Raw genomic sequence first — 10,802 nt, 5'->3', positions numbered from 1 at the left:
TAAGTGGAGTACCCAGAGAGGGGGGAGAGACAACATAGTTGTTTGGCGGGATAAAAAAAATTCACGGTTCACGTGAGACTCGGCTAGAGGCCGAGTTTTCGGCATCCAAGATTGTTGGCTGATAAGAGAGAATATTATTTTTTAGCTATTGTTACAATGATAAAGAGTAAGCAGCGTAGTTATGGTGCGGTGGCTGATGGAAATCGTTACAATGGCTAACATAATAATATTATTATTTTCTCGTATTTAACCGGTTCAGAGTGAGATGATGCCCGAGATGTTTCTCAGGTTGAACATGCCCTCAACATGAGTATTCTGTCGGATAATGCTATAACTATCAGTATTCCCAGCTCAACGTACAACTGATAATGCTATAACTATCAGTATTTCCAGCTCAATATAAAACTGATAATGCTATAACTATCAGTATTCCCAGCTCAACGTAAAACTGATAATGCTATAACTATCAGTATTCCCAGCTCAACGTAAAACTGATAATGCTATAACTATCAGTATTTCCAGCTCAATATAAAACTGATAATGCTATAACTATCAGTATTTCCAGCTCAACGTAAAACTGATAATGCTATAACTATCAGTATTTCCAGCTCAACGTAAAACTGATAATGCTATAACTATCAGTATTCCCAGCTCAACGTAAAACTGATAATGCTATTACTATCAGTATTTCCAGCTCAACGTAAAACTGTCCCTCTGCTATAGTAACTGGCCTGTGAGTGAACTTCAGGAAGGTTATATGCATTGCGTTCACATGACATGTTATAGATAAATTCAAGCAGCGAAGCACCTGACCGGTGTCAATGTATGCTGTGATGCAGATGCATTTGGAGCTTGGCTCTTTGCTGTGCTTTTCTTTCTTTCTTTCAGAGTGACCTTGATTTGCCCAGGCTGTCTCGTCGACGCAGAGATGAACCTGCTGTCAGACCTTTAACTCGTGAAGACCTCTAGCTGTTGGCACAGCAGTGTTTGGTATTGGTTGTCATACCACCAGAGGCATTTAGGACCAGCAGAATATCTCAGTGAGTGCATTGTGCTTCAGTTACATGCAACTTTGGTTGAACACTACATTAAAGTGCCTACACTTCATACAATCAGGAATTTCTGTGATTTCTCCACAAACCACCTTCTCTCTTCATCATATGACTTTACAGATCTGTGGAAGTCTTTCTTGACTGGAATAACAACAGTTGAAAAGCCCACCTATGGAAGTCATTTGAAGGCTTCTTGGTTTCTCAGGGAGTCCCATTCAATATTATTACATCCTTCATCCATCTCTATGATCTGAAATAGTCTGACTCTCTTGGCAAGTTTGTCCTTCATCTGGGCGTGCCTCCTCGAATATTATTCACCCTAAGCAGCTCACTTGGTGGTGGGTCTGATCTACTCACCTCCCACCGTTTAGGCGCTGCATCTGCGCCTCTGATCCTAGAGGGTGGTGGCGTTCCCACGGCGGATGCGGAAAACTCGGCTTTCAGCCGAGTCTCACGCGAACCGTGAAATTTTTTTTATTTAAGCAGCTCTATGCATAATTTCTTTACATCGCTGCCTGATTCGTAATCAAACAAGACTCCTAGTCATTGTAATCCTGAAAATACTCTGCCTATGGGTTTGGAGAGGTGGTTCGTGATCCGCTGCGTCCAACGTCTCTCTGCCCACTTGTTGGTCCAGTACAAATGGAAAGCTTGAGACTTGCAGCCTGTATGTGTTCATAGCGTCGCCAATTGCCTCAAAGCTGTTGATCCGCATAAGGCCACAGGCAGTGATGACATTCATGGAGTCCTGCTTTACTGATTAGCGCAGATCCTTGCTCCTAACTTTACAAAAATAATCAAGTACTACAGCTGCATACTGTTACCTCACTTGCTACGGGAGAAGTTCAAGCAGTTTTAAACTTTTGCGCGAAAGGCAGCGATTCGAAAATGGTGATCCATCCTTACCAAAGAATTAGCGCCCTGCTTTACTTCATCCCATTACTGTAAAAGCCGTTATTCTAACGAGGCGCACGTCAGGCGAAATTACTGGTCAGTCGGCGACACGCATTTTTCACAAAAAAATGCGTTTCACCTGCTGGGAGAGTATGCGTGTACTCGAGTCTCATCCTAAGCACGTTTTTTTCTTCTTCTTTTCAGCTCCAGTATAGCTGTATTTTTCATTGCAAAGCCGTCCTCGATTGTTATGTTCGTTGTTCAAACGAAGTAGACATTCAATCATGAAGGCAGAGGACATAGGAGCCTGATTGGAGTTTCTCGTGGCATAGGACGGCCACACAGAGACACTTTGGGATTTTCTGAATATAAAATACTGTCGCGTCCCTGGCTCAGAGTGACCGGACCCCGAAATCACTACGAGCGGCGACTGAATATAGACGTGTGGCCTCACGACAAGCCCAACACAACCCAGGGGCCAACCAATATAGCTGGCTTGGTCCAAGTTCAACCCCACACGATCAACAGACAGAGACTGTTAGTTTTACGTTGTGAGTTGTATCAAATCCGAGCTCAAAGTAAACGAAGACAGAGAGCTGAGACCGAGTCTCGACTGCTAGACTAGACTAGACTAGACTAGACTAGAACTAGAACTGAAGTAAAAGAGAGAATGAGAGCTTCTTTTATAGGGTGCTTCAGAGATATAATGGCGTGATCATGGCGAGGTAATTCCAGGAAATAGCAGAACAAGTCAAACCGGACTGTGCGCAGCCAGTCAGCAGAAATGCAGAATATACGTACGGTGATCATTCGAGAAGAAAGAGAAAGAAAGACATCGAGAGAATAAAGACCAAATTGGGACGTGGGGAGCCCGCTCACCCACGTCAGAGTACAATGTGAGTATATGAGGGTCACGTTGGGGAGCCCGCTCACCCAACGTGCCATAGTTCAGCGGCTTCTTATGGTAAGTTCTGCTGCATTCTTGGTCTTGCTTGTGTGATACTCTGACCTCTTGCGCGGTGACGGTTTTGGTTCTTGCACACGTCTCCTGCCTTGCACTTAGCTCTTGATATACACTGTCATATTAGTCTTGGCTCTTTGCACGAAGCACCGAGGCATCGTGGAAACCTGTAGAACGTCGTAGTGACGTGGTTTTGCACAAAGCCTGGGGTCACATTTCCAGGAAGTGAAGAACTTCCAGGAAACGTACAACGCGAGAACCTACCTGACCAGGTTCCGGCCTTGGATCACATGACGTGTCATGCCAAGAAGGCATGTCACCTACGTGGGAAAGCGCGTGTCGCTCAACCTACATGCTAAGCACGTGGGACAAGACACTGGCCAAACCACATTGTACCAAAAGGGCGTGACAGCTCAGCACAGAGCTACTCACTAGGTAGATCCTGCTGTCACAGGACTATCAGGCAGCAGTAGTCACGTTTCTGGGACGTGACAATACCGTACGCACGATGCTGAGATCAATTTGTGCGATATCAAATTGTTTGTGATCTACCACATCGAGCAGAACGGGATCCAACACAAGCTTACCGACGGTTAGGCTGCCGACCTGACTGGACAAATGATTCCTGGCTTCACCAGACGCCAGAAGTCGGACACCATGTCCTTTGCCGCGATGTCCATCTCCAAAAAGAACTCCATCTTCGTCGTGAAAAGGCTTGAAATACTCAATATTCAACCGAGATTCGCGGTCTCACCCTTTCTCAGATCGAATCATTTTTTGTTGTAGCAGTTGCAGGGCAGATCCCCGCCACTACTTCAACAGGCGATGGCTCCAAAGCATGCCTGGAACAAGCCATATCGAGGTTGCAAGCCACCCCTCTCAGCACTTTTTTTGAAGAAATTCGAAATTTCAATGGTGGAAGATATACTATGAAGAGAATTTCAAAAAGTATGTTTCGCGGAGCGATCGCTCAACCTACGTCATTCAAACTTTGCAGGATGGTTCAGACGTACATGCTAGGCATGGAACCACAGGCGATGATGCAATAGCTGACACACAGAGTAACACACACAGCAGATTCGTGTTCACAGATACTAAATTAGTGGACGTCGTCATCTTCTTCCCGCTGATCTCGAATGTACTATGACGTGCTATTTCGCCTGACGTATATAACGATTTCCCAAAATTGACTAGTTTACGTGTACCAAAGGTAACGATTCTCACTCATTCTCAACGCTGAATAGGACAGTGTATGCATCGATTTCTGTATAACGATTTCTATTTTAACGACAGATTTCTCCTCGTTAACTCGTTAGAGTTAGCACTTCGTTATATATATGGCTTTTACAGTACATCCTGCATTCTTGAAGTAGTGGTCAAGAAATAGAAAGTCGCATATCGCAGTCAGTCACAGTCTCTCCTTCCAGTGAGTCGATTTGCCCAACGTAATTTAACCGCTGGTCCCTAGCCAAGTCGAAATGCAAATACAGTCAACTTTGCGTATAACGACAATCGGCCGGGCATCAGAAAAGTCTCCTTATTCGCGAAGTGTCGTTATACCCGAAGTCTCATTATATGTATACAGGTAGAATGGACTTTGCTCTGGGCATGGAGATATTTTCGTTATTCGCGAACTGTCGTTATATCCGCAGTCGTTATTAGCCAAGTTTACTGTACATAGGTATCGTATTCGTCGACATGTCAAAAGTATTTGATTGCATCTAGTGGTTTTGTAGCTACTTGTCAGACCCCATGCAGCATGTCCAGGTGTAGGGTAGGTACATCTTTCTGATGTAGCCTGCTACTGCCGTGGAATCCCGTGGGGGGGGGGGGGGGTGTTGTCGGTTCTCTCTTATCCGTATTGTACACCAACAAGATCGCCTCAATCTTTCGAGCTACCGTTTTCAACCGGGACTTTGCTAGTGACATTGTGATAGGCTGCCACCATCTGGATCCCAAGTTTGTTTGCGAGGAGGGGATCTAACCACTGCCATTACCAATCTGGCATCCTGGCTGAAGGAAATTGGCTGCCTTCTCACCTCGAACAAGAACCAACTCATGCTCATCAACCGCGATACGCCATCGACCTCAGCCCTGCCGTACATAACGTGGAGACGATTGTACCAGTAGTTGCTACGTCAGCGAAATAACTCCCTGAGTCATTGCGCATTCGGATCTGTTTTGGACTGCTCATGTTGACCACCTTGCATGCAGGACAGCCCAAACAACTGCGTGGTCGACTCTGGCGCAATGGCAGCTTACTCAGCTTACAGCCACGTCAGCGAAATAACTCCCTGAGTCATTGCGCACTCGGATCTGTTTTGGACTGCTCATGTTGACCACCTTGCATGCAGGACAGCCCAAACAACTGCGTGGTCGACTCTGGCGCAATGGCAGCTTACTCAGCTTACAGCCACGTCAGCGAAATAACTCCCTGAGTCCTTGCGGACCCGGATCTGTTTTGGACTGCTCATGTTGGCCACCTTGCACGCTGGACAGCCCAAACAGCTGCATGGGCGACTCTGGCGCAATGGCAGCTTACTCAGCTAACAGCCACGATACACCTACTACAGCCTCCCTTGCCCTACGGATCTAACTGCTTCTTCCCAGGGCTCAGCCAAAGCCTCTTGAACTACATCGGACACCATAATTATTATTATTTACAGTTACCGGACATGTCAAGTGATTTCTTGATGTTTACACCGCAAACCAAATAGGCATCATTGCATGATGGCAATAGAATAAAGCATGAAGTGTGGTTCGAAAAACCACGACCTGTACTCAAGAAATTGAGACAGCATTCTCTCTCTCCACCTACACTAATATACCGACATAGACACAGACAACGAAGGCAGGAGCACACAAAGTGAGAGGTAGTAGGCCGCAGCCAGATGTGAACCGGAATGCAGAAGAAAAAGAGGAGCAACGACAGGGGGACAGAGCCCCAGGAGGAAAGAATGTGTTCATTCGGCTACCAGAAATAGGCCAGGACAAACATCACTTGGGACCGTCAGTGTAACCGGTGAGACGTTGTGGAAGGTAAGATGCAGTCTATTAGGAACATAGCCATGATACAGGATGCAGGTGAGACGAACACAAGGTGAGATAGTATGAGTCAGAGGAATGAGTATGACTAAGCGTGTAAGGATGAGGTGTGACGCCCTGTTACACGTACGGTTCACAATAAGACAAGCCTGTACGCATTGGGAGCCACCTTCTGAATCTTGAAGGGACCATACCACTTGAGCCGCAACTTGTCAGATGGTCTATCTCTTTCTCCGGGAGTTAACAGGAAATCTCTGAAGACCAGGACTTCATCTCCTTCCTTCAGGTTGTCTACAACTCGATCACGGTCAGCGTATAATGCCTGCCGTGCTTGTGCTGCAATTATTGCATAGTGTGCTTCCTGTAGCGCCTCGACGCGGTTATCGATCCAGAAAGATGATCCGTCTGGGACCACTGCCACTTCGGAACTCCGAGGCGTTACCAAGCTAGACGGTGTTATCGAGTAACAACCATAATTGAGGTAGAATGGTGTATTGCCGGTTGAGGCCTGGTCAGAGTTATTAATTGCAAACCCACACAGGGGGAGTAGCTCGTCCCAGTTATTCTGTCAATGATTCACAAATGTCCTCAGTGTGTCTTCCACTATCCTGTTTATACGTTCCGTCATTCCATCCGTTTATGGGTGGTTCGCTGTGCTCATCTTCAGCTCAATTCCCAGTATTGTGAACACGTCCTTGAAGAATGCGGATATGAACCTTGGGTCCCGGTCGCATACTATCGTCTTGCTCAAGCCATGAGCGGAGAACACATGATCGACATAGAATCGTGCCGCTTCTCTCGAATCAATGTGCACTGTTGTCGGAACGAGGTGGACATACTTCGTGAGTCGATCAACGAAGGTAAATATAGCGCTATGACCTCTGGCTGTTAAGGGGAGCGCCATGAGGAAATCCATGCTGATGTCGGCACAAGGTTGCCTTCTTCACGAAGAACACTGGCGCGCCGTATGGTGATTTTCTTGGCTGAATGAATCCTCTCTTGAGCAATTCTCGGGCCTTGGCAGGCGATAGGGGGCATGGGAAGGCGGTTTGGCTCCACTCTCATTTCATACTCCACTCCTCGTTTTGGAGGAAGCTGGTTGGGCAGTTCATCCGGAAATACATCCGAAAACTCCTCCAGAATTGCGAGTATTCCCTCTGCTCCCATTCTTAGTGCAAGGCGAGCCTGACAGCCGGAAATAATGAATGCCTCCACATGCGGCTGCGAATGAGGCTATCTCGCTGCAGTGTGCTTGCGTTGTGCTTGGCACATAATCGGTTCGCTGGCGAAAATCGATGAGCGGATTATTCCTCGTCAGCCATGGCTTGCCGATGATGACATCACAACGTGCTAGCAGGAATACAAGGTACTTCTGGTGTTCACTGAAGTCTCCAACGACCGTCTTGAGTGGTTCGGTAATCTGCGTGGAATTGGAGCATGAAGAACCATCGGCTAGCGTAACGTTGAGGACATCGGTCGTGGTTGTCGTTGGAAGCTTAAGCTTCTTGACGAGGTCCTCGGATATACAATCATGCGTTGACCCAGAGTCTATCAGCATTGTCACCCGTCAGGCGAAATTACTGGTCAGTCGGCGTCACGCATTTTTCACAAAAATTTGCGTTTCACCTGCTGGGAGAGTATGCGTTTACTCGAGTCTCATCCTGAGCACGTTTTTTTCTTCCTTTTTTCAGCTCCAGTATAGCTGTATTTTTCATTGCAAAGCCGTCCTCGATTGTTGTGTTCGTTGTTCAAACGAAGGGGACATTCAATCATGAAGGCAGAGGACATAGGAGCCTGATTGGAGTTTCTCGTGGCATAGGACGCCCACACAGAGACACTTTGGGATTTTCTGAATATAAAATACCGTATGCACGATGCTGAGATCAATTTGTGCGATATCAAATTGTTTGTGATCTACCACATCGAGCAGAACGGGATCCAACACAAGCTTACCGACGGTTAGGCTGCCGACCTGACTGGACAAATGATCCCTGGCTTCACCAGACGCCAGACGTCGGACACCATGTCCTTTGCCGCGACGTCCATCTCCAAAAAGAACTCCATCTTCGTCATGAAAAGGCTTGAAATACTCAATATTCAACCGAGATTCGCGGTCTCACCCTTTCTCAGATCGAATCATTTTTTGTTGTAGCAGTTGCAGGGCAGATCCCCGCCACTACTTGAACAGAAGATGGCTCCAAAGCATGCCTGGAACGAGCCATATCGAGGTTGCAAGCCACCCCTCTCAGCACTTTTTTTGAAGAAATTCGAAATTTCAATGGTGGAAGATATACTATGAAGAGAATTTCAAAAAGTATATTTCGCGGAGCGATCGCTCAACCTACGTCATTCAAACTTTGCAGGATGGTTCAGACGTACATGCTAGGCATGGAACCACAGAAGATGATATCATAGCTGACACACAGAGTCACACACACAGCAGATTCGTGTGCACAGTTACTAAATTAGTGGACGTCGTCATCTTCTTCCCGCTGATCTCAAATGTACGATGACGTGCTATTTCGCCTGACGCGGCGGCCGTTGATTTTTCCCTGCATGCGTAACAGGTCATGCCCGTTCTCTGCAGTGACGTTCCCCATGCTAATTTCTACCTTGGTTGGGTGGGGAGTAGCTGCTGCGTCTACTTCTGTGGTCTCCTCTACTTCGCTGGACGGCTCCTCACCTTCCAACATACTCAATCTATTACTGGTCGGAATTGGTGCACTATTCCTGGATGCTGGTTGCCTAGCCAGTAATCGCACCCCTCTTCTTACTGGCGTCCATCGTTTAAATTCCGTTGTGCTGGTTGGGCTGTGCTCTTCAGTTTTCGTTGGTCGCAATCCCTGGCGATATGCCCAGGCTTATTGCACTGAAATCAGACGATCTGCCTCTGCCCTGTCAGGTAGTCGCTACAGAACTGCCGAGTCAGGGGCGGGTTGGGGCGCGCATCCCGTTGTTGCGACCAAGGCCCTTGTGAGCCATGCCCATGTTCCCGCGGCGTCCGCGTGTAGCCCGAGTGCCACGTCCGCATCGACTGCTCAGCAGGGACGGCCGCTCGTACGGCTTTGGACAGGCTTCTGGGAGGCTCTCTCAGCACCTGGACCCGCAGGTTTGGAAGCAGTCCCTGGACGAACAGAAGGGCTCTAGAATGTTCATCCAGCTCCGAAACCTGTAAACTGAGCCTGGTGAACGCGGTGACGTATTCTTCCAGCCTTGCTCGCTGGCATATCGAGAAGAAACCGATGCGTGCTCCTTCCTTGTCGTGTAATGGACCGTACACATCCTCCAACTTTGTTCGCAGCAATGGCCAGTCTGGAAATTCTTCGCGAGCATCGAGCGCGGCAATAAGCCACAGCCTTGCGTTGCCTCCGAGGAATCCCGCGGCATAGTCTACTTGCTGCTTGGGGTCTTCCAATCGGAGCGACCATATGGCGAGATCTATGGCGAAAGTCCATTCTTTGAATTCCGACGCATCACCGTTGCACACGGTTGGTTCCTTGACGTAGCGGTTGTGTCGATGAGGCTGTCCGTTCCTGGCTTGAGCAGGTAGTCGTTCACCTTGGTCACTTGTCGTTTGCAGCCGAGAATTGACCAGCTGCCGTACCTGTCTCCGAATCTCGGAGGTTGCGAGGGCAATCACTCCACAGAGCAGCAAAATGAAGCCTATTAAAACCATCCTCTGCTACCAGTGTAACCGGTGAGACGTTGTGGAAGGTAAGATGCAGTCTATTAGGAACATAGCCATGATACAGGATGCAGGTGAGACGAACACAAGGTGAGATAGTATGAGTCAGAGGAATGAGTATGACTAAGCGTGTAAGGATGAGGTGTGACACCCTGTTACAGTCATATTAATTTATCTGGACCGAGCCAGCCGGGGAAAACCCCTCGCGCTGACGGACACATGAATGAGGGAAAAACTGGGTGTATAACCGCAAGTGGCAACATGGCAGCATGAAAACAGGCACAACATATCTACAGCCAAGAAAGAAAGGGAAGTGTAAGGTATTGCAGGACCAGCCTAGTTTGCACTTCTTGCATTAATGTTTGATCAGAAGTACATTTAAATATTCGACGAGGAGACAACAATTTTAATATGGCAATACGGAGGATGAGCTGCAGTGACATTTGGATTACTTTACTAAACAATGTTAAGTTAAGGATGAGCTTTCTTTTTTATGGCAGCTTAAGCGAAGGCTATATACCTGCTTTATGCAGGTTGATGCCAACGCGAACAAGCAAAATAATAATAATAATTATAATAATTTGGAAAGGATTGGGAGAACTTCAAATTCAAAGGATCAATCGGGGAAGTGAACTGCCTGAAAAGAGAAAAAATCTTTGAATTTGAAGTTCTCCCAATCCTTTCCAAATTTAATCACTTTCTTTCACCTCTGGTAGTTTCCAGAAACTGACCGTGGTTGGTCCCCTGGGGGAGGGAAAAAGACCCAAGTGCCATCAGTATGTGTGGCACGTGTTAACCCGACTGCTGCATGGACGATAAGTGCTGCGAATAGTGATCATGCACCCTGGCCTGAGTAGCTCGCTTGGCTAATTGAAAGTCTGCCGACCTGGGCCACATTATGTTGCTAATACATGCACAACCCCAGTCACAGCGCACAAGTAGTTGGTTGAGTTTGGCCGTCAGGAGGCCAGCGCAAGGTATCCGGGGCGCGGGTCTGATTCCAGCGAGGGGCAATGTGGTACCCCGCAGCGCAAGGGTAGCGTGATACCCTAAGCCAACGTGCGCGCTGCATGAGTAGCGTGATACTCGCTGAGCGCTTTTGCTGTTGCCTAGCAACGCGTTTCTGTCTTTCCTGGGCCCCCAAATGCCTGTTGGGTGGCCCTGC

At 47.6% G+C, this 10,802-nt stretch overlaps 1 protein-coding gene across 1 annotated transcript in view; it reads left to right on the top strand.

Moving 5' to 3' along the window:
- The window catches only part of LOC135817787 (uncharacterized), a 73,291-nt gene extending 72,003 nt beyond the window's left edge, over positions 1-1,288 (top strand). Inside the window, exon 49 of the mRNA XM_065331028.1 lies at positions 889-1,288. Within this exon, the coding sequence (XP_065187100.1) occupies positions 889-969 (81 nt within the window). The 3' untranslated portion in view covers positions 970-1,288. The remainder of the gene's footprint in view (positions 1-888) is intronic.
- Positions 1,289-10,802: the final 9,514 nt, after the last annotated feature.

The sequence above is a fragment of the Sycon ciliatum genome, chromosome 5 (genome assembly GCF_964019385.1).
Source record: "Sycon ciliatum chromosome 5, ocSycCili1.1, whole genome shotgun sequence".
Lineage (NCBI taxonomy): Eukaryota > Metazoa > Porifera > Calcarea > Leucosolenida > Sycettidae > Sycon > Sycon ciliatum.
The sequence above is the reverse complement of the archived record's forward strand: the minus strand, read 5'-3'. Positions and strand labels throughout refer to the sequence as shown.